The 26346-nt window shown below is 30.9% G+C and overlaps 3 protein-coding genes across 3 annotated transcripts; all 3 read right to left on the reverse strand.

Annotated features, from left to right (window-relative positions):
- Positions 1 to 237: 237 nt before the first annotated feature.
- Smp_156650 (t-box transcription factor tbx1,10-related) lies at positions 238 to 10162 on the reverse strand (the record flags this gene model as incomplete). Its single annotated transcript, XM_018796769.1, has 4 exons — positions 238 to 1028; positions 4461 to 4549; positions 7901 to 7968; positions 10034 to 10162. 4 exons carry the CDS (start codon positions 10160 to 10162, stop codon positions 238 to 240), a joined length of 1077 nt encoding a protein of 358 aa, XP_018651878.1.
- Positions 10163 to 11728: 1566 nt separating this feature from the next.
- Smp_101790 (t-box protein-related) lies at positions 11729 to 11929 on the reverse strand (the record flags this gene model as incomplete). The annotated part of the gene is made up of 1 exon (XM_018796770.1): positions 11729 to 11929. One exon carries the CDS (start codon positions 11927 to 11929, stop codon positions 11729 to 11731), a length of 201 nt encoding a protein of 66 aa, XP_018651879.1.
- A 1579-nt stretch (positions 11930 to 13508) lies between these two features.
- On the reverse strand, positions 13509 to 15845 carry Smp_156660 (t-box protein-related; the record flags this gene model as incomplete). Its single annotated transcript, XM_018796771.1, has 2 exons — positions 13509 to 13650; positions 15292 to 15845. 2 exons carry the CDS (start codon positions 15843 to 15845, stop codon positions 13509 to 13511), a joined length of 696 nt encoding a protein of 231 aa, XP_018651880.1.
- Positions 15846 to 26346: the final 10501 nt, after the last annotated feature.

A 26346-nucleotide genomic window follows, 5' to 3' on the forward strand; every position in this document is an offset into this window, starting at 1 on the left:
CGGCAATGACAAACGTGAGAGACGTCATTCATATCGTATTCCGTCAATCTGTTTATCAAACAAGACATCAATAATAAATATTATTATTGTTCTTATCATATGAAGACAATGAAATGCAAATGAATTTTAAATCATGAAGTCAGTAGTTTATGTTCTAGTCAAATACTTTATTTCCTCCAAAACGTTCTTAACTTCATGAGGATGGGCAATGGCTTCATCCTCATCGCCAGTAAAATGTTAACCTTCAATGTGTTCTTGAATAATAGTCTGACAGGTCAGGTTATTCAGCTGTTCGCTTACTACATTTGAACTAACATTACCATTGTTACTATGTTTGTGAATAGTACATGATTCGGACAAACCAGAAGATAATTCTTGATTGGGGGATGAAAAAAGACATGCTTTCTTTGAACTTTCATGAAAATGAAATTTCGCTCCGCTTTCTCTGTCTAACCAGTTATATGAAATGGAAGATGGTTCGTATAACGTGTACGCATTGAAATTCTGTTCTTCATTACCAGTGTGATAGAACTTATTGTTTTGAAATGTATCAATCGATCCATGGTAAGAAGACATTTTACTATCTAAATTTAAATCTTGGTAAGCATTGTTTCTATGTAACTCGCTTGGGGTATTAGCTATAATATTATCGTCTGACTTTGTTTCAAAGTTATCACACATACGAGATGATAGAATCCTAACTTTTCCACTTTCATTTAAACTACCTACGAAAGGTGTTTGTAAATAGTTTGAATTAAAGTTCGATGTCAAATTAGTGAAGTTGTTTAATGCATGTTTAATACTCATTGATGAGGATTTAAGTTCATTAACTTCATTAGATTTTTGAATTCTTTGGTTATGGATACATAAACAAGGCCCAAACAAATGATCAGATTCAGCGTCCGTTCTGACTTGTTTCGTAATCATTAATTGACTCTTTGGACGTAATTTCTTTTTTAACTTTTTATCTGATTTAACTGTGTGAGCGATTGAGTATGCTTCATTTTTCTCAGTAGTTTTCCTACGTTCTGTAAAAGAAATGAGTAAATAATTTAGTTAAAAACTTACTAGACCTTTAGAATTTTTGTTTCACCAAAACATTGAACATAAATCGCTTACCAAATACAAATTTGTCTACTAAATTCTCAGTTACATTCTTAATGCGGGGATTAGTTATACTCCGAGGTTGTTCACCAGAAGTTCGAACATTTAACATATTGATTACAATTCATGTTCATTAACCAAGTGACCACTGCTTCACTACAACAGTGTACGACAGCCTAAACATATTTTTAATTAGCGGTCTTTCATATGAAATGTATCAAGTAAACAATTTGGTAAGCTAACTTTAAGGTTTAATATATTGTACTTTTCAGAATAACCTTTATGACCAGTCATTTGTTAGATAAATTACACTGAGATCATAATCAAATACTGTTCAACTACGAGAATATTTGTCAAGATAGTCATCTCTAGTGAAGGTGAATTGCTAAAAATGTAATTACATTTGACAAAATAATTATGGAATATCATTTTCAAAAGTCTCACCAGCCTTGACGACTAGAGAACAAAACGCTCGCCCTAGATTCCACTACTAGCCACCATCTATCTCCGCTTATAATGCTTGTGATTTGAAGTAATATCGAGACAATCCGTACAGGATGCACAAATGCCAATAAGAGACTGATCAATTGCAGTCCTAAACATCAATGAGAAGATTCAAACAGATGATACAAAAATGTACCAACCATATTCGTTTCAAAAATTGAGGCTTATTTCCCCTGTTATCTTGAAGTAACTTATAGATTTCCAACGTATAGGATAGTACTTGTGATTTTTTTGTACATTTTACACCATTGTCTTTGAAACTTGTTTCGTAACATCTAGACTACTTATGAGTAGCTTAAAAATAAAATCTTAATAAATATGTCACAACTGTAAATATTTTCAACAAGCAGTGAAATTCCTGGTATTTGGTTATCTTTACCTTAGTTTTTTACAAGCTGTCAGTAGTGAATTCGTCAACAATTAATGAATCACAACACAATTAAAAACTGAGAACTAGATAACTCATGGTTAAAGGAATTTAGAAACAATATACAACATATATTTGGGAAATTTACTAATCTAATTGGTCAAGTAGAGTAATAAAGAACAAGGGGGTTGGCAATATTAGGATAAAACAAAGTTAATTTAACTACATTATATTTACTAAACTATTACACTAGTTATACAATGAAACAGTTTATCGACTGGAATAGTTGAGCCACGTGTCACGTATACCTGAACACCGATTACCACGACGCTCAATGCTGACTAGTATTGAGGATGGTTGGAAGAGAGTTAGGGGCGGTCAAACCAAAAAGTGGCATCAGTACTAGAAGTTATTAATTTCTAGGCTGATCCATGTTAGTATATTCATACTACTTGATTGAGGTCCACGCCATTATCGTAACCAATGGTTGGAGACTCTGTGTGACATGGATCAGAATCGAACACAATGGTGTAGATGCATGCACCCTTTGTCTTCTCTTAAACCATGAGATTAAAATTACTCTATACCTTTCTTTCTACGAATTAATTCTTTTTTCCATTATCATATCCTTATATGCTATCTTTCTTTTATATATTACTACCATTGAAATCATTACTTCTGTGGATTCGGTGTTCATCTCGTTGTGTTAATGAAGTGTGACAACTTAGACCGATGCATATATGTATCTGGCCCTACGTTATAGCTGACTGGCTGACTGACAATAAAACAGCAACAAAGAACAAGTATGTGGACATTCAACACGATGCTCAATTTCAGGATTTTCTCTCAACCCCGTTCAGTCACCTAACATCAACTATAGTGTGTATGACTTCGAGTCATTTAAACCAGTGATCACTTTGTAACTTTATCAACTGATTGTGATCAGTGCTACTGAGTAGACAAACATAGCAGTGCAAACATCTAACTCCTACAAGAAGTTAGTTGAGGACAGGATAGCCTGATTATAAAGTCCTAGGCTATAACATTGAGTGATCCCTGTACAATTCCCATAGACGGTATCGATGTTTAAGTTTATAAAGTGTATTTTGAGAATCACAAGTAATTTCTGAGTGTAGATAAATCACTATTAGTCTAAATAAATGAACGATTGCTAACTAATGAGTAATTTTTATTTTTAAAAAATATACCTCTTTGAATATGAATTGATACTGTTAAAAAATGTAAGTGATAATTCACTTCAAGTAATATTTAGCTTTTGATGAGGTCTATACATTGTGAAATCATTTCATGAACATTAAGTGATTTGGCAAATATATGACTATCACTAAAGTTGTCTTTGTTGTTTAAATTCATTATATTCTTGAATATATCAGGAAACACTACTATTTAGTTTTCCTCTTAGTTTCCCAAGCATCAGTGTACTATGACAATACTGGTTCTTAAATAGTATCCTCTTTATTAATAATCAAACTGTGTTGATCAAGAAAAATAATGTCTAACAATCATACAATGAATGATAGTAACGAAGTATTATCAAAATTAATTGTTAAATAGATTGCAATATTTCGCCCCAACTGAAATCATTTAATAATAGCAATTATGATCTGACCATTATCTAACTAAGTGATCATCACATTCTCAATCATAACTAAATTTAATTTGATAATCAACCATTTCAGATGTTAATGAGTAAATTATAGGCTAAAAAAGAAAACGTATGAAGATCGTATAGTATCATAAATCAGTTAAATCTGAAACTTCAAGCTAGTAAAAACCAATTCACGTATCAAATGTTATTGTGCTCATAGCGAAAGATAAGAAGCTCCTGGATTTAAATACGTGTTCTGTCATGGGTGTACACTTGTAATATCATTCACCATTAAATTAACTTCATTGAGTCTAAAGGTTGAACTATCGAGCTGATGACTTGTTGTGTTAGGCTGTCCAATCGGTTTGCAAAATGGACTTTCTACAATATCTCAAACTCACTACCCAAATACCAAGACTGAATTGAGCAGGAAGGTTTAATTCTCAAACGGAGTTGTGATGCAAGCAAATCATAAGTATATACACGACTTTCCTCTTGACTTAGACAAGGATAAACAGGCTGAGACCCTGAGTAGATAAATAATCGATATCTATCAATGGTATCCTTAGTTGTAATTGCCTGCATACCACTGACCTTAAGATAATATGTGAGTACAGCCACGTATATATCTATAGTTGTCTAGCCTAACGTAACTATATCTAAATACTGGAAATAAACAAGTAGCATATGACACGTTTTTAAGTCGAAAAACTGAAATTTAGTTATTAAATCCTCTACATCTGATCATTATAGATGGAATGCAGCTAGCATCAAATTTCTGTCAAAATATCGACAACAGGATAATCCAAACCTTTACAAATTAAACCACATACTAATGTTATTTTGTCACTTAAATGCACAAAAATTTCATTTTACCTGGACTAATTGTTCTTTTACGATCAGTTTCGTTTGTGAATTGTTCACTTCCATTTGTATCAAAGTGTTGCAGCTGGTTTTCTATGCGACTATACAAAGAAAATGAGGATATGTCAGATATTCAATTTAATTACTGGTGCATAATAAATAGGTTTCTTTATGATGTATTACCGTCTACTCTTTTTTTCTGTTTGAATTAATTTGGTGTAGTTGATTCAAAACTGACTGAAGTCTTCTTTGCCTATCAAGTTATATTTTCTAACACCTACTGAAATCATTTTCCTTGGTCTAGTGATTAAGGTATAATCCATTTCTTTGTAAAAAAAAGCTAGATTACTCAGTAAATTACTATGAGGAGTCGACAGGGAATGTTGAATTTTATAAATTACACCACGGGCCAATCTCAGTTAAACAAACATTTTAAACTGAGAAGAACTGAACGGTTGTTTCGTTTAGGTGTAGGACTTCTCAACAATGTCCATCAACTACCTCATAAAACGACCCTCATGTCTCTTGGCAAGCATCCAACATTTAGACACCTGAGTCAGCACTCAGTGAATTAAGTGTCTAAATTCAAACAGTTCCCGATATTGCTCAACCATAGTTCAGTGTCATCGGTAAGCAACTACCACTCATGGACATAGCTGAACTCCACTGGGCATAGTTTCTTATTAAAATTCCTGGAATCAACTCTCAAAATTAGTGCTTTCTGGTTTTAACGGCCATTTAACTGAGATTAGTACTTGATGTAAACTAAGATAAACACAAAAATAAAATAGTCGTAAAAACTCCAGGAAGTGGATAACAAACTTTACTTCCTATCCACGGTAAAATTATTTTCATGTTAAAGAACAATTGGGTATTTCGTAAAACAATCATTTTTGTAACTATGATTCACTTAAAAAAGTAACATATACATATGAATTAACAGTAAAGATAGAAATAGTTGTCCATTCTTATCATCTTTTCAATAATTTTCTATTCAAGATGAGTTATTCATGAAAATTAAATTTAAAGAAAAAAAATGAAAATGTGCGTTCATATGAGTGAAATATTAGTTGATGCATAAAATATTTCATTATTGTGTTGACTACTTTAGAAAAATTTTACATATATAGTAGTATGTGTTAGACAGTCGATTAAGTATGCTTTTAAAATAGTTTTCATCATTAGAGATTCATTAGAAAGTAGAGAATATTAGAAAGCTATTTTATCTTAGTTTCATATATTTTATAAGTGTATAACCATCTCATTCATTTTACGAGATTATTTAGTTGATATTTAATTGCAATTAATCCCTTTGATAAATTTCGATAGTGTAGTAAGAAGACGAAGATTATCAGAACTATGTTATACGAACTATTGTTATACGAAAACTCAAACCCCCTTTGTTCTCACCTTAAACCTACCCTGGTAATATATGATTATTAGCCAGAGTGATTAGGTGTCAAATCGTTTTCACATTATTTTTATTATTATGATCCTTGTCTATTCTTACCCCCATTTCCAGTTTAGTTGACCTTTTATTTTTATATATAAATGTTCTTAACAAGTATATATGTGATCAGATTGTTCGAAATGTATTGCGCTAATACATCCCATAGTTCTGATAATCATCGTCTTCTTATTACACTATCGAAAATTTTCAACTTCAATCAATTTTGAAATGATAGAGAACGGTAGTCATCTAAAGTCATCTATTAGTTACTGTTAAAATTTTCACTGATTTCAAAGGTTATACTTCTCAACTATCTTGTAATTCTATACATGGAGTCAATTAAATACGATTATAATCGCAAGAAAATATCAAAGACATTTTGATTTCTGGACAATATTACACGGACAATAATACAATGAATTAACTTTTTATTAAAACTTGAACAATTGAATTTGTAGATGGAAATAATTACATGCTGATCTCAGTTGGAGAAGTGTAGACCACTGATGAGTCCTATACTTGGATGGAACAACTGTCCAATACCCCATAACTTTCAATGACACCCGGATGATACCGTCAATCATTGTCAAATACTACCTTTAGAATAAACTAATCTCCACAATACCCTCTCATATTATTGTAACGAATACGCTAGTATTTTTAATGGTATGTGTAATAAGGAAACTTTAAATCAAATGCTGCAAAGAATAAATTCCAGTGACATAATCATGACAATATAGTAACTAGTTAGCATAGTTTTCACCTATGTGGATTTGTGAAACAGCATTAGAAATGTACTGGAACTACTTGCTTTTCATATGTAGGCATAAATGGATTCTCACAAAAGTGTCCAGAATTACAGGTAAGTGCAATTATTTTTAAAAATCTTAAATATCAATTAATATGTACAAATAATTGATTCAGAGATTCCCTCAAATTGATATCAACTGGAAACTCATCAAAAAAACAGATGGAATACGACACTTTTTTTTATCCCCATATGGAACTTCTTAACATGACCCAAGAACCAGCAAACTTAGTTTTAGATCAATGAGTTGATTCAAACTTTTAAACTCAAGCAATGCATAATCATATGATTTCATTAATAAATATTTATGTGTGAAGTTAAACTTAATCTTAACTGTTTCTATAGTTTTATATTTTCTATAAAAAAAATTTAAAGAATGAAAACCTTATTTCTAGTTTACTTCAAAATATTTTTAATTGGAAATACCTTCTCAGTCAAAATTGTCAAAACAAATAAGTTTACTTACAAAGTATTTACTCAAAAGTTTTAAAATACAGTTTTATTTATCATTATTAACATTGTTTACAAATAAATCTGTTTGATTTACAGTCATGTTATATCTAATATATGTAAATAGGATCATATTTAAATGTTCTAAATGAGATATATAATTGATTTTAAAGATAAAATATATCATTTAAAGCTATCTATTTACTTTATTCTTAATGATATCTAATTTATCATAGTTGAAATCATGAGTCAATTGAAGCTAGACCATCATGGAAAACCTGAAAACACTGGACAGCCGTTTCGTCCTATTATGGGACTCCTCAGCAGTGCGCATCCACAATCCCGCCTTGCGAGATTTGAAGTTTCAATTATTCATGATTTCAACTATGAAAATACTGAAACTTCCACGAAAACCCCTACTGATCGATATTTAAATTAACAAGAGTATAGAAATCAATTAGTATATTATTCAATATAATTATTACTATACATTAGTAAAGTCTTTAATTATTATATACATATTCAGATTATCCAAAAGGGATTCAATATCATTTCTTGAAGTTGATCAAATGTTAAATAAATATTCTAATCTATTAAAGATAGCAATAATAAACTGAAGAGTTTAAAGGCAAAATATCAAGTTATCATGTATGTGTGTGTTTTATTCAATATCGATTTAAATTACGAGTTATAATGGCAATCAAGTTTCAATCGTCATTTTATCATAAAAAGTTCTCAACTTACCAATTATCAGGATCACAATCACGAAATCCTTTAGCAAATGGATTACTAGAAATTTTCAATTGTGTTACCTAAAAATTAAAAAAAAAAATTATTAATTTGGCAAAAATTAGAAATCATTTTCATTTTTTTGTTATTATGAACTCAGATTTCTTTTTTAGAAAAAAAAACGAACAGACAAACCACTTTTTGCAAAGTTACTAACAAGAACCTATTAACATCTTGAAAATTTTGTACTCACTCAGTAGAAAAAAAGAAACATTTATATCTTTATTAATCTTATTCTTTGATTTTATGTATTATTATCATCACAGTACCAAATTTAAGTCTAATGTTTCTTGTAGACTAATTCTAATCACTACCTTAGATATATAAGAGTATTTTGTTAACTAAATAAATCAACAAATCAGGTCATCTAGGTTGTGTGTGTTTTTTTCTAAGAATTTCATTTTGAAAAATAATATCATTTTATAAGTTTTATAATATTTTTTAATTAACGCTTATTAAAAAGAAAATATTTACAAATAATCAATTCATATACTTATATTGTAGTGAACAAGAACACGAGTGGGGACCATTGAATGTATCTAAATACAAATTACAGACTATCTCATTAAATTCTGCAAAATAACAATCAATTGTTTCAAATATCAATCCATCCTCTCTGATTTCATTGTTTATGCATTTTCGTACCGATTTCACTTCATTCCTGTTCTTTCTTTATCGATCTCCTGCCAAAACACATTCTATGTCTGACTATCACTATATACTACTTATGTGGATATAAGTAGACTACACCACAAAATTAGTAAAAACAAATAGAATTATACCTATTTTGTAGAAATATTTATTAGAGATCAACTGTACTTTGTAAATTCTTCCATCTAGAACATAGATACAGTAACCTATAAATAACAATTTTATATGGTCACGATATACATAGAAAGATTTTAGATATCACTGTAAATTTATATTAGTAGCTCGATTGAATGTATTGCTTGATTTAGTTAGTACTTATTTTCTTAAAAGTTAATAAGTATATACTCAAATGAATGAAGACCTTCATGACTTTTTCATTTTAATATGTTATAATAATTAAAAGTGAAGTACCCTAAAGTGCTTTCATGAAGCTAAATTAATATAAAAGAATGATGTATGAATATCTGTGATAGATACTGCTTAGATGATCCCAGGTTACTTAGTTTCTTGTGAATAAAGATTAATCCTTTCCTTGAACAATAACCCAAATATTTTTTTTCCAATTTATATTTTGTCATTGGCCTTTTCTGTAATCTAACTGATGATTCACATTTAGTTTACTTATTTTGCAATGTTTCTCGTGGTCATGTGTTTTTTGCCAGATATAGAAGGTTGTTTAACTTGAAATTTATATTCGTAAATGTCAAACTGTTCCTAAGTTTCTATATTCTCTTTGTTTTTCATTGTCTAAGAAATAATTTTCGAAGCATCTCATATCAATGGTTCGGTTTATTGAGATTGCATTAGATCCTATTTATATCAGAAGACCTACAATTAGAAGTTTTATATTTTTACGTTGATGGGAAAATATCTCGAACTTATTAAAGCAACCATATTAAATAAAAAGTATTACAATTATGTCAATAAGCCTTGAATTGTTTATTACCCTTTTTTATTTCTATTCTATTTTATTGACGGAAAATATTGTTGTATAACGTTAATTATAAAGTTTCAGTATCGATCCACATGACTTTCATATTTATTTTTGTGTTAGTATTTTTCATAGATGCATAATTTTACTAGTAAAATAAACTATTGATTTGGGAGGCTTAAGTCAATAATCCAATTTTCACAGTTATATAATATGCCCTTATGGACCAGGGTAATTTTACATTGATTATCGGGAGAACCGGACACCATCCAAACTTTCACTTGACAACCGAAACAGTGCAGCTCAGATACTACCCACGCTTAACCTGAACAGTACAGCTCAATCCCACCCACTGCAATAACCGAAATAACATTCATAATAAACCTTCTTCTGCTTCACTGTGTTCGAATAGAAAATAAAATTAAATGACCAATAACTTTACCGAGATAATATTACTTAAAAAATGGAAATATGTAAACTTAGAGATTAACATAATTAGTTATTACTCGGTTATTCTGATAAGCAGTTACAGCAAAAAATTTTGTCTCTGGAAATATAAATGTTCTTTTCATACATTTTGATGAATTCGTACAAAATTGACTAATTTCTCGATTATTTCTCATAATTTCATCCATTTCATCTGCAAAAATCACATGTAATCTTGTCTGATATTTATGCATTGAATTTAATATTATCTAATAAATAGAAAAAAACAGTAAAACGTTGGAAATAATGTTACGAAAGAAAATTACGCACACGATATTAATGATAAACCGTGTATGGCGCGGGGCAGTCACTGACTGAAAACAATGGAGGATGTCCATGCAACATCATGGATCAGTTGGAGTTAGATATTAACAGCATTAGATTCCGACTCAGTGGTCTAGAGTTTAAGCGTTCGCGCGCGAAACCAAAGGTCACGAATTCTAATCTCGAGTGCGCTACTGTGGATGCACACTGCTGACAAGTCCCATAATAGGACGAAAGCGCCGTCTAGTGTTTTCAGGTTTTTAATGGTGACCTAATATTGATCCATTCATGATCTCAATCAAATTGAATAATGATTAACAATGAAGATCTTAGGTCATGTATGACCCCTTATTAAGTAGTAGTCATGAAGATTGACTTGTAAGTTGACTTACTCTGTATAACTCAATCTCAACATTCACCACTTCAAATACCATAGTACTTTTAACCATTGACCTGCTCATATGTAACAGACATCTCTTGTTTATTGATTACTAGTAGTTATAATGTCTTGATATTGCCACTTGATATTATAAATATTATTTCTGTCAAAATGTATTTGTGTGTTGCTTCTTTTCAATGTGATATATAGTATATTCAAATGATCACCACTGTATTTCCTATTTTTATTTTACTACACGAAAACTCTTATAACACTAAACAGTTAAAAAGCCATATATCTATCTCCCAGAAAATAGTCCAATAGAATAGATACTATTACTGGATAATACGAATGAAATAAATAAATGTGATGGAGTGATATTAAGTCACGGTAAAACCAATAAACTGTATACTCATACAATTTTTCATTTATTTAGATCGTATTTCCAATTTCATTGAGTAAATCACTTACAGTTTCCACACCATCATGTATTTCACGAGTGTCTATTAATTAAATATATAAAAAAAGACAACTAATATTTTACAGTCTATATTCATACGATTCAAATATTCGTACCGTACTTTGATTGTTTCATCTTCAGTTATTTCCGAACAGAAGTAATATTAAGAAAGAAGATAGAATACATTCGAACATAAGTCAGTAAATCAGTGTCTGATTTTAACACTGAATATACAATCATTAATGTAAAAGACAGTAGCATACATCTAAAGAAATAATTATCTATAGGATGAAGTTGAAAGCACCTTTTCGATCTGAATTAAGATGAACTGTAAGTTTCAGTCTATTACGAAAGAGAAAAACAGATCTTGAAATCTATACTTATTAGAAAACCGATACACGTGTTCACAAATAAAAAAGGTAAAGCGTTAAAAAGGAGAAAGTGATGTAACTCAGTAAATCAGTTGTACTTGTTAGTCATAGTATTTTAATCCTACGATATTTATGGATTGCACGCATACAATACACTATTGACAGTATTACCCAATTAAGGTCTATTCAATACATGACTATTAATCAATATAAATAAAACCTATGAAAAACCAATGGACGATCAAAGATTTTTCAGTTTAAAAGAGAAAAACTTTTGTAAATAAATACTTACATGACCATTTTGATCAAATGGATTATTGGTTAACTTTAATTTATCAAATAATATCGCTTGACGCATCCAATACGTCCCACTGGCTATTCCATCTGGATGCAAATGTATTCTTGGTGTAATTTGTGGATCACCTTTACCTAAAAAATTCATTAGGAAATGATGGTAATTGTGATTGATTTGCAAACCCGGTAGTTTTATACAACAGATATGTTACAGTATCTGTTGAATAGTTCAAAAATAAATGATTGTGTAGAGAGCTGAAGAGACCTTTAAATCTATAATCTTACATAGCTGAACGACCGTGAAAAACCAAAAAGCTCTTTCGTTATAGTACGAAACTTCTTGGGTACCTATATCTACCAACCCATCAGGGTTCAAACCCATGATCCTTAGACTTCATGGCGAGTGCTTTATCCTCAGACTACTGAGTTAGCATCGATTGGTTTATATGGTTCATTCGCAATTCAATTTAATAACTTAACAGTTCAGGTACGTCAGCCAGAATTGGCTATTTGAAGAATCTAATTCGATTTATAAATCGTTAATTTAATTCTATCCAATAATACGCAGTATTTTTTTAGTGCTAGTCCTGTTTTTCTGATATAAACTAACGCTTGAATGAAGTGCTGAGACATATATCCAGACCTATAAATACATACAAATCCGATTGATCCCATGAAAATTTCTTCATGATAACCTATGGTTGGTCCTAAGCGTAAATGAATAGCTTCTTTCGAATAGTTCCCAAACAATTATTGTAAATTAATCTTTTTTGCAAATTTTTAATGATAGAAATTTTTTGAATTTATGTTAACTTTAGGGAGACAGTCACTGAAAACCTGGGAATACTGGATAGTAATTTCATCCTAATCTAAGGCTCCTCACATAGGCTAGCCAAGACCTTCCACGGATCGAACCCAGGACCTTCAAACTACTTAATGAGTGCCTAACATTCAAGCCACTAAGTTGGGATCTACTGGTTTACATTTCCAACTTCAGTCAGTTTTCCATACCGTGCGACTGTTATCCGATCACATCAGTGATATTTGTCTTACTCCCAACATGGTTAAACGTCAATAGTCACGCCTTCTCTCTGAAACTCCGAGAATCGTCTTTGAAATATATTTAGTAGTTGGTAAGTTAGTTATCTAGAATTTCAAATCTTATAAACTCTTTATAGTTAGAAATTACAAATTATAAATTCTTAAATGTTTTCCTATATAGTTGTACCTTGAACCATCGGTTATACTAAAACTCTAAAGATATGTTTGTACTTGACAGCCTTTAATAACGTTCTGGAAAATAATAGTGTTTAGTAGTCGAATTTTGTAAGAATGTTAAAATTTTCTACCCATGAGTATCAAGTATGTATGTGATTTTCTGACAAAAACGACATAACACAGTTTAACAAAACGAGAACAGAGTTTTACGTCTGAATAACCTGAAGAATATTTAAACATCCAATTGTTCCATCGGAGGATGCATCTGTTCATTACCCCACGTTTTTCAGTCTCTTTTCCAATTTTATCAATTAAAGATGAAGATCATTCTGATATTTTATCAAATCTATACAGAACCAATTTCTTAATTATAGATCATTTACAAAGACTCTTCTAAGTTACTAGTGTACAGAATTTGCTTCAATAACTGATAGAGAAACAATGAGATGTTTGGTAGGAAAATAAATAAAGTAAATTGGTAATGAGTTATCTTTTAAAAAACAAACAATTTATTCACCTGCATGAACCCAACTCGAAGTACGAAATGAATATCGATAACGTTTCTCATCACATGGTATAAAATCCAACGCTAACATATAATGAGCATCAGGTATTAATCCAGACAGACGAATATGAAAATTCGGAAACATTCTTCTGTAAAAATATTGAAACAATTTAAGAAATATAAATAATTATCATAATAATTATTAATCAACCCTTACTTTTCCCTAAATATAAGAAATATATCCTGAAAACTTCTTTCAAGTTTAAATGTTACCAGTGATCAAGATGTTCTGAGTTGTAATTCCAGTATTAGAATACCTCAATTACTATGAATTGTTGAATTTTAATTAAGTGAACTATACTTAACAATAGTATGTTAGAATGAGAATTCACATATTATTGTTATTATTAGTGGCTTTATTGAATATTATATTTGTGGTACAAAATAGAATTCTCAACACAAAGTATTTCAACAAGTTTCCATTTCTTATTTCTTGATCTATCCTGACGACAAATACTGAGTAATCACCAGTTAGAAGTTAGCAGTCCAGTCAATCGACATTTAAATAATGTAAATTCTTTACTCTGTATATCCTCAGTAGCCACAATATATCCGATTGGGCCTTTTGTAACTTGTACAATGAAAGGTTGTACACCTTTCAGAGACGCACCTGTATAGGTTATGAAATTAATAGCCATAATGATGTATTAAAACAAAAAATTAGATAACTTGTTGAAATATCTAGATGGCAGGAATAGGTAGCCCAGATATTCATGAACATGAATTATTACTTTTTGAATATTAATTGAATCTCTATACTGTTTGTGGCCTAACATATCTTGTTTATATCTGGAAAAAATAAATGTCACTGTTGGTGACTTCTATCACTGTTATTCAGCTTGAATATACGTAAATAGGACTTGTATTTAATACAAATACCGATGTTCATTAGTTCAAAAGTGTTAAATTTAATCGATTAATTAGAACCTGAATGAATTAGTATTTCTTCAAGATGCTTCACCGTACCGTAGCATTGTTTATAGCAGAAAAATCCATAAATGGCAAACAAAATTTCCAAAAATTAATTGCAATACATTGGGTATTTTCTGTTACATAACAGTCTAATAAGATGAGGCATATATAGAACAAATATGAACTAAGAAGCCTAAGAAAATCGTATCACTATAGTTTAAGACTTATCAACACTTCATAATCCCAACCATGCAAACACAGGACCGAACTTAAGACCTTGCTTTTGTCAAAAATTGATATGATTGAATCATTGAGTTGAAACCTGGTAATACAAATTTTAAACATTAGACAATTTTTGTTACAGAGTATCGTCACCTAACGTCTGTAATGAATTACTGTTGATTTGGCTTCACATACTACACTTCCAAATGAAACTTTTAAAAATATTTTTTGAAGTTTTTCACCAGTTGACAAATAATTATTATCGGATCGAATGGTTTTATGAAATGATAGAAACTAAAAATAATTCAAGTAACAGAACTGACCAGTGATACCCGATATTCAATTGTTATCATAATTGAATCAATTTGTGAGATAACCAACCTTCACAACATGTTGAATTTCGACAGACATTTCTCCCTCCCCCTCTCTCTCTATACATATCTATACACATATTCAATGCCTTCGTTTTATATCATCAGCATTGTTATAATTAGTATACTAATAAACGAAGATTCGAACTTATCCTTTTCTTAAAAAGTAACCGTAAAACAAGAGTTAAATTCTTATTATTGTAATTATATGCCTTGACTAACCTTCCACATTTGGTCACAATCATCTCAGTACCCAATCGATCAAAACTTTCCCATAAAGAAGCATTTTCAAGTGTAACTGATATATTTTTCATACTATTTGATTTCCACGATTCATTATTCAATACATAATCAATAATATCATGATTTGTCTTCGTTCTTATCGTTTCAATAAATTCACAATTTTCATTTAATCTATTCACTGGATTAATAATGGCATCGACAATATTACTATTATTATTCACATTCCAAGATGTATCAATAGTTTGTTTATTTATGGATACAGTATCAATTGATTGATCATTTCTATGATGATAATTAGGCTCATAATAATCATAATTAGAATAATTATAATAATCTGTAGTAGGTAATGGATTAAAATTCGAACTCGTTGATACACAATCAAATTGGTAAGTATCTCCAATACAATTAGATTTCAAATATTTATTTGTATAATCACATTGGAGATTTGTATATGAATGGGATTTTTCAGTATCAAACTGTTCATTATCAGTTGATTGAAAATTATGATGATTACTACTGAATGAATTAAGCATCAGTGTTTCTTGTCAGTTTTATTTATTTGTTTGTTTGTTTTTTTTTACGCTAATTTGATTTCACAATGTACCGTGATCATTTACACATGTGATTTAGTAAACAAAATTTGAGAATGGTAAATGTGTTAAACTAAACACCTTGAAATAAAAATAGCCATCATCGTTATCATAATAAGAATAGTCAGAATAACTGGCGATGAATAAAGATACATGACACTATAGAACATTAATGCATAAAACATTGTGTTGAAATTCACAAGTTTTCACTTTTAATATGAAACTATAATTTTTATTTGTTTAACAAAAAAAAACGTTAAGAGATAGATAATCTGGTTGAGTTTACACTTAATTCTTTTAGCCAGTGATAATCACCCCTTTACTGGTTTGTTACTTAGACAAATATGAAAATAAATTGTCCAATTGAAAAGGTTTGTGTACACATCAAATAAATTCTTTTTTGTGTGCTTTTTATAACTATTGGCCAATCATATTACATGAATTAACTAAAAGGGGTACAAGATATAGATGCACTTTTATAGGATAAAAAATGTACAAAGAGGTGATTTATTATAGTCGATTTAGAAATAAGTGAAGCTTTATATATTAATGATACTTTTAGAATGTCTATTCTGCTTAAAAATATATCGAGTACTCTGATATGAGGGAACAGTTTAACAGATGGTTTTGCGCAGATTAGTCAAAATTGTGAAATTCTTAGTTATACATGACTACAAATCCACGATGGATCGGACTAAGAACCTACTAGTCTCTGAATGAGTACTTGGCCATTGGACTATTGAATCTCAATCCAGTGGCACACATTTCTAAACTCAATTAATTCACATCATACATTGAAGTCATGGATGCCACTAGCGAGGAATCCCACACTAGGACGAAACATTTATCTTATGTTACCTGATTTTCACTGATCCTCCAATGGAGCTGAACTCAAAAGGAATATCACCTACAAATAGACTGTAGTTCTAATGATAGATATTTTAGTCAAAGCAGGTAGTAAGACCTGGGTGATAGGGGTTCGATTTATGCGGTTTGTTATTGTACAACGGCACGGGGTACCACAGTAAAAACAATCTACTATCCAGGGCCCCCCAGCCTTTCGACCAGTAATTACTTCTTTTCTGCTAAATCACAACAGAAATTATCTTCTAGGATAGATACTTAAATCAAGTGAATTTTATTAACAACTATTAATTATTTTTAAGACAGTGAACTGTAAAGTATAAAATATTTAGTATAAGACAGTTTGTGGATATTGTTTAGATTTTATAGTTTATATCACTAATTGATCCTAGCTAGACTACCACTGGAAACCAGGAAGCTCTGGACAGCTGATTTGTCGTAGTATGAAGCTCTCCAACAGTACGTATCCATGACAAGCCAATTTTGTAACAACCATTTGTACGTTTCTAACATGAACAATTTATTTCAATGTTTAATTTCATAGATATAGTCAATAAACATATATGAACTAAATCTCTATCAGATTGTTACGTAGTTAAAGCCAAATTCAAAGTCAGTGTTCTTTAAATCACTTTAATCGGAAAAATTAAATGAATACTAATTTTAAGAAAATATATACTATTGAACTATAGAATTACTTAATTAATCCAATGCTCACATGCCTAAACGTAAATCAATTGACTTAGACAATAAATACAATAAATAAATATGACTACTTATTATAGTAAAGACCTAAGATGCAAACTGGAAATAGCATTAGATATACTAGAGGTAATACTTTTAGTTTGCTAATATTCTTCATACACTATGCTACCTAATATAAACTTGAAACTATTACTTGTGAGTTCAGATTTGACAGATTCATCCTTGAGCAGAATTATCCTAATGGCTAGAAAGAATGACTTGTTATGCATACGCCGATTAACTATGCAGAACTTTTCTCGAAAGAACTAATGAGAAGGCGGGAAGAAGATACTTTTGTTAATCTCAATATACATCTATATCTAGTTTAAAAAATTTACTTGAATAAATACATGATATCACTGGATCATTATGCACTATAAATAAGAAAATGTAATGTATACTAAAAAAGGGGATATAGGGTACTAAACTGTAATACTAGGGTTATAATTAAATAAAAACCACTTGGGAACAAAACAAACATTTCCCAACAGTTAACGATTCAATTAAAGCTTACAATTAGAGGAATATAAAAAATAACCGAAACTATATGTCAATAACCACGAATTAGGCGTACCGACGTCTCACAAATTAAATTTCTTGATTTGTAATCTTATCTTATTCGTTTCACCAAAACAACTCTTGTTGGTGTATTCACAATTACTTTGTAATATACTAAAGTAAATGAGTGGATCATGTTGCTATATTTATTTATTTTTTATTTAAACACATAAATATTGGTACAAGGAAGCACCAGATACACATGCGCCACACAAATCAAATAGGATTTGTGTGAGTGCTGTGATACTGCTCAGGTGCTCAAACTGAAGCAGGTGGTTTTCTTAGGGGGCCACACCCGGAGCCTTTGACCTGAAGGGCTGATCCAACAGGCAGTGGAGCATCGTGAGGAGATGCAGTCCCATGGTAGCCGGTGACCAACGATTGATTCATACGCCATTTGTTCCATCAGGATACTGGAGCCCATGAGCACCATTGGTTTTGAATCAGGGTTTTCCAACTCCCCTAGGTGAACCAGCCGTGTCCACTAACCCGGTTAAAGCTCCGGACATTCGCTTTTCGTCCTCCCAATTTGTTAAACAACAGTAATGCCGTGAGAAGGCAGTGAGTAGGACTTCCCTGGCAGAGGCTATATATTCGCTGGCCATTTGAGAGCATTTCGAGAGGGAGAGCGGATTCTCCCCACTCTCGGCTGTACCAGGGCATTTGGAGGCTTGTTGCTATATATATAAGATAATACAATTAATCATAGCAATTAACAATCTAACTCATCTATACAAAATAGAACTCGTATTGTTAGTAAAACACCTAGATTTTCAAAAGTTGTTTGGGCGGTTTTTTTAGAGAAATCATTTACACTTTTTAGTTTGTTCGTCCTTTGCACTGTAGTCGGTAGAACACGAACAAAAGCTTGTACATTTTGACATTGTATGAGATTTTCTTTAAACTCGTGGATTACTTTAAATAAGCCTTACTACCATGCGTAATTTCATTTTAGAGTGGAGAATAAAGTACTTCTCTATGTTAGGTTTCCACTTTCCGTTTTGGTTAGAATTAATAGTGAATTTATTGATCATCATTTAGTTCAACATGTATTGTAAACGACTAAATCTCGTTATAAAGTATATATTGACATTATTTTGATATGCATGATGAAATCACTATGCTACAAATCAATATTATTTATTTAAGCAATGAGCTCTGGAGGAATTTCATTAAGTCTACCCATCCAAACTTGTAATTTATCAATACACAATTTTTAAGGTTCTAAATTTCCCTACGTACTGATAGAAATAATCGGATTCCTTCCTAGTTCTACAAAGAGAAACTGTTGCTTCTACAGCAAAACACAAGGATGAAACAAAAAGACAAAATCTCATCCCACATCCTTACTAAACTATCAAAGGTGAAGAATAATAGCTATCATTGTTTTCATTTTATTTCTGCTTAAAACTTATGTTCAGAAATATCCTAGTATTTGTCAAACAGTGCTCCAGGAGTTTAATTAAGCTGTCATGGATTCAAAGGTGTCACATTGGACCAAATTCTTACATCATATCACATTCCCGCTGGTAGTAGTAGTAATATAAAAGAAGACAAAAGGTAGAAGGGATGTCTCTTTACTGTGAGAATCTATAAATTATTTACATAATACATATACATATCCTTCAGTCGTTCATTTGCATCTTTCAGTGTGTGTTCTTCCAATGCCATGATTTCAATGCACTAAAACTCTTCACTCTGTTCGATAACTGTTGTAAATTTGATGCAACGTTCCGCTACACACTACTTCCAAACATTCTTGTGAGTAACGTCCACTACGGTAGTTGTAGCAGTAGTAGTAGTGAGTGAACAAGAACACGAGTGAGGACAATCGAATGTATTTAAGCACAAATTACAGACTATCACACCAAAACGGCATACATACAGTAAACAGTTAATTTGCAAAATAACAATCAACTATCTCAATCTTAACTGTTCCTTCTGCAAATATCAGTCCGTCTTCTCTGATTTCATTGTTCATGCATTTTCGTACCGATTGCACTTCATTCCTGTTCTTTCCTTATCAATCTTCTGCCAAAAAACATTCTATGTCTGACCATCACCATATACGACTTATTTGGATATAAGTAGACCACATCACAGTAGTAGTCACTTCTAGTATCATTACTATCATCTAAATGACGAATACACCATTTAATTGTTTTATTCAATCATTTCTTTTTAATTTTAATGTCACTATTACTAATACGATTGTTGTTATGGTGAATAAGATAAGAAATTTTTATTGTAAATTTTAAATATTACAAATAGTATAAATATTATTTTTACTAATTAATACATTAGTATGTCATTATATATTTAACTTATTTGCTTTAATGATTTATGTACAAACAAATTTTTCATTATTTATAATTGAATAAGAAAATCTTAGAAAAATTTTTTTTAATTTTTTTAAAAAATAGTTTTCAATCCCATTTACTTAAGTCATTAAAAAAACATATAGAAACTACTAAAATGTTGTTTTTCTTTTTGTACCTTAAAAAAAAGAATATTCACTTAGAAATACATTTTAATTGTACATTTATGAACTTAAAGATATAGTTAATTAGAAGTGTCCATATAATACCCTTAGGTAATTAGAGTAGAAATAGACCTAGTTCCTTTCAACTACACATCTATCTATCTATCTTTTCATTATCATAGGTTGTGATAAAGTGTAGGCTGAATTCGAATATATATACAAGGGACAGGATAAAAGTGTTCTACTTTAATTATCTGTTTATGAATGAAAATATTTTGATTGAATCTTTACTGCTTTACTGCTACCATTATTATTCTTCTTATTCTTCTGTTGTTCTTAACAGTTTTTGTCAATGTCTCTGCTTTTTCTTGAACAAGTAATAAACAAGTCGAAAACTTGACTGCTGAATAGATATCTATATATCAGCTTGTTTATCTAGTCAGTTTTTGTTATTAAAAATGATTTTTATGACTTCAAAAAAACAGAATTAAAGGATAAGACTGTATTGTTAGAAATTATAAAGAAGTATATTATACAAATAGAACAGAAGTAAATTAAGACTGGGACGAATTCTTCTATTGAACTATTCTTAAGAAAATTTCAAATAACCCCTTAAAAATGCACAAGATTAGTTTTTGAAAAACTTTTGATCATAAACTTAAGTTAGACGGATAGTAATTTGAAAAAAAATTACGAACAAGTGTGAAAAATAGTTTCTACTTTGTATGCAACTAATCAACAATGAGTAATAATTGCCTAAAACGGGATCGAATCTAGAATTATCAGGTTTTGAAGATGATTTTACTTTTGGGCCAATTAAGTTGAATACAATGGTTTAGTTTTTTCATCTTCAATTGATAAACGATCCAATGTGACTACCATCCAATGGTTAACTTTGGTTTTGCATAAAATGTTGATTAAACGTTTTGTACTTAACTACATCACAAAATATTCGTTTGTGATTTTCTGTCCTCAGGCGTTAGTCAATTTATAGAAACTAGGGTACCTTTAGAACAGAGCTGGGGATTTTCATGCCACTAAATGCATTCAGTACTGCTTATACCAGTAAATCCTTTACTTCTGTTCATTGTTGACTACAGTACTTCTCGTTTGAAGCCAATTCGATTAGGTTACCTCAAGAAACAAAATTTTAAAATTTTGGATGAAGGGGAGAAATCTTATTTGTTATTTATCTGAGGCATTATCTTAAACTATTTTTGATCCAGATGTGTTGTATTACGTAATTTGTGTCCAGTGGAGGCCATTCATCATGAACAGTTAAGAGAGCTATGTTTGTATTCGAATCACTGGTCTTTGGCTGTAAATGAAAATCAGATTATTATGAGAGCTATCTTAGCACTATATTATTGAGAGTAATTATTCTACAGCCATCACATTAGGATTTCTAGCCTTCCTTATAAACTTGAATAATCAGTTTTCATAAAAATTAGGGGTGACTCCAAGTTTTTACACGAAATACAGATCAGTCTACTGATAATACTGGACTAACACGCTTAAAGATTTCTACAGCTGAATTATCCTTCGTCTCAAGTTAGCTACTGACTTGATACCTTCATTGAGGTCTTGGTATGATAATTTGGCTGTTGATGATCTATATTCTGGTCAACTTCATAAATATCAGTAGACAATATCCCACCTGTGAATGAGAGAAACTAAAGTTCAACAATAATTTGAAGCAGAAAAACTTCTGTTTAATCGATTAATACCCTGATATAGTAATATATCAAGTAAGCTCGTGGAGATGGATTTCTAGGTATTGATCTAAATCGAAAAGCTACTGTTCTACATTTTAATTGATCCAAATGTTCAGATCATTTTGAACTGGATAGCGTAAAACCAAGAGACTACTGTGAAAGTTTATAAAAGAAAGTATCCTTCAAACAATCAAAGGGACTAATAAGAAAGCAACCAGGTGATCATGACAGTTAATGATTTGAAACGGACAAGTGTATAGATATTTAATCTGCCCTATAATCAAAAATAGTGTGCATTATTCAAATGTTTAATTAAATATTTAGGCGTTTACAATATACGGTCAGCTATGATACATACAAGCCTAAAAGAGATTACATGGCCTAATAAATATCAAGAGTTAAATAAAATGTTCAAAGGCATATAATATAGGGCAATTTCAAATAGGTCATAGAGGTGTAAACATAAATAAGGTGATATGATGAGTATTCATGAATAAAATAATGAGAATATAAGTAAAGGGGAGTGAAGTAATAATAATAATACTTATATTAAGGCCATGGTAACGATAATGATATGACGTACTTCTTTTGTACGCATAGTTCTGGTTTGAGCTCATGGATGGTAAGAGCTTTGATACGAAGAAATCTAGGTAGATTTGAATGAATCACATAAACAACCTTAAAATCAGACTGTGGATCTGTAGAATGATTACAGTTGATTAGGTGTTCAAGTATAGAACTTCTAACTGCTTCCTTTTCACCCTTGTAGAACCAAACTGGTTATTAGTGTTCACACTTCCTCACGGAATTAATACTTAAACAAAACATTTTCATATATATACGATTGTACAGCTTGATAATAAATTCGTTGAAAAGAGATCCCTTCGCTGAACTTCGTGTTTTTATTTTTAATGTTTAGATGGGAATTATATACCAATTAGTAATTGTTATTCATATGAACTAAAAAGCCATGAAAAATTGTTCATATATCAAATCTATTATGTGTTAGTGAGCAATATATATTTAAAGTTAAAAGTATGTTGTAATGTTTCAAATCAGTTTTGAATTACGACAGTCTTTTTAACTTTTATTTCCGACAGAAGCTAAAATAAAATCCACTGTTCTTCAGTCAAGGTTATCAAATTATTATTTATTAATATATAAAGCAAAACGGCACCACTGATTAACCTAGAAACCGTATGACTTTTTTAAGATTTCAGTAATGAACTTGTAAGATTGTATGATTTTTATTATCTGACATTGTTTAGTTACCGATTTCTTGTTTATGCGTTTGATTCATAAAATTCGATACCCTGGTTCCTGCTTTTGTCTCATGTCACTCACTGATAAGAAGTTCTTCGAATCAGTCAAACTTAATAATATGACATTCAGATTACAGATAGAAGCAAAATTATTGATTTATATACCTTAATTCAATGTTAAGTGCCTCATTTCGGTTGTAACAATTCGTTTGTTTGATTAACCAAAATGGAACATTTATTGATGATAAGAAGCTAACGACTGACTGTAACAAACTCTGATCAACTTTTATCATTCAAATGAATCGGTTGTGCAATGATGTTATTTTCAGCTAGATGAATAGTCCAAAATGCAAGAGGTATTTCTGGTCACTGATACAGCAAAAACCGTTTCAGAATCACTAATAACGATTTTGTAAAGCAGTCCATCCCTCACATTCCTTTCAATGAGGATAAAAGAGATAGGATAATGCCTTTGAATCTAAAAAGAATGCTGTAACAAACGTAGGTATCCCGAGAAATCCAATCTGAAAGAAAATTAGTTCACAATATCTTGCTAATTCAACTAGAATACTACAATATCATAAATGAATTTAGCAGTCAGACAACTGATAGCTGCTGTTCCTAACCAACTTTACAGTAGAACATTTTGTCAAATAAAACTTTAAGTCCAATTAATTCCAGAGGTAAATTTCAAGCACAGAGAACTCCAGTCACTAACGCTACACCTATCACAGAGTTAGTGAATTTATACCCCAATAGTATTTATACTTCAAAGGAAATATTTTAATTACCCTTTAATAGAGCGAGTTTATCACACAGATAACACGTACCAAACGTAGTCACTCGTCAAATAATTATGAAACGTGGGATAATGCATATTTGTAAATAAGATACTCCTATCGAATCACATATTGCAATAATTCAGACTGAACACACAGCTTATCTAAAAGTATACTACTATTTCACTCAGTAACAAAAATATTTATACCTTGAGCAGTAGAACTGTTGAACCGCTATCCTACCTTACAACTCTGTAACTATTCAGCAATACCAACAGCAAATACGGGTTTCTTTTAAGATGATCCCAAAATAGCTTACAAAATTCTTTAGTTGACAATAAAAACATCAATGGAACATACGTAGCAGGAGCCTATGTTCCACAAGGGGTAACAGGCGTAAGTAAGAGCCGTGACTTATTTAAACTGTTGCAGGCTAAAGAATGCGACCTAACTACTCTGAGTTTCCCGTTTTCAGCAGAATAATCCATGTTTCGCTCTTATTTTAGTTATAAGCTTTCAATCTTCATCGGTGCTATAGAGAAACACAAAGAAAACTAAAATTTGTTCACCAATTTTCTACATTTTGAAGCATAACCAATCTGGTCCGTGATATCTTCGGCACATTACAAGATACTTACTAATGAGCTAATATGGGCACTTAAAGCACTCATAACATTGGTTCTGTTAACGATATTCGACAACTTCACACTACATTTCAGCACTCCATTCCTTGACAAACTTCCTTAGGGAAAAAATAAGCTTATACTTTTACTACGAGGTATACGATGGCAGATCAGAAGATTTGCTGTCTAATGCAGATGTCAGTTTGTTGGAATACCTAACAGAGCATCCAGTTTATTTTCCGTTCTTATACGTTAAAATGACCAGTTAGTGTATTGGCTAGCAAGATATCATGGCTTAGAATCGGTCAAAAGAGCATACGAACTCTTTCGTCTTCTAGATCATGAGTCCCAGTACCCTTTAATTAATACTTTTCATTCTCGTTTTTCCTTTGATTATTTCTACTCCTGTGCTGTTCAACCCACTAATTACATCCTGTCGTGTTGATGCGATATGGTAGATTTGCCAAATGCACCAGGCTCTACATTATGACAGAACACTAATTGGTAAGATATAAATCACAACTCCCTGCAGAAAAACAACGAACTCAACCTAAACAAGATATTACAATACCGGTTGGATATCTCAGGTTACATTACTAGTTGCTACATGTTACAACAATGTCGTGATCGCATTAAATCCATTAACTGGAAGGTACAGTTCCAAAAACTCAACTTTCCTCATAACCATTTATCTTGCGAGATATGGTGAATACCTTAGTTCTAGTAAGATGTGCAATTTTTCTTATCTAAACGCATAAAACAGTTGTCAATAGCATATTTGGAGCCGATGTAAAATACTTAATTCACCAGATCATTGTCAGATTGTGATTGAACTTGAACGGGGCTATTAGGATTTGTCAATATGCGAATAGATCTTTAAGAATATGATTGCCGTTTCAAAAATTCGTAATAGCTTACAACGTTCAAACTGGTGTTTAGGTAACCATTCTTTTGCAATGATATTGAGTGTTTAATCAACAGTCTGCGTCGCTTATTATATTCACCAATAAGAAATACCAGCATAATTATTACAAAGTGATTTCAATCACTTCCAATCGTTTTTGAGTGAGAATTTAGGCAACTGTAGCAAATTGTATCGAATTTTGTCTTAGGACATCATCAGAATGGGCCAATTACAGGAACAGCCAACCTACAAGAATAAGTCTATATGGTGAATATGTGTAGTTAAACACAGGTGTTCATCCCCATTTCATGTTTCATATAGACAATATTCCAAGCAGGAGTCATCAAATAGGTAACCAAATCAAAATAAGAATGTCTGTTATCTCACGAGCGTAGGATATCTAACACGTTTAAAGGCGATCCAAATATTGAGTTTATTATAAAATGCTTTTACTTAGCACAATTTCAGTCAGTAGACCAGAAGCTTAATAATTCTTAGAGAAGTTGCGATTGA

Source organism: Schistosoma mansoni, chromosome 4 (assembly GCF_000237925.1).
Source record: "Schistosoma mansoni strain Puerto Rico chromosome 4, complete genome".
In the NCBI taxonomy this organism is placed as follows: Eukaryota; Metazoa; Platyhelminthes; class Trematoda; order Strigeidida; family Schistosomatidae; genus Schistosoma; species Schistosoma mansoni.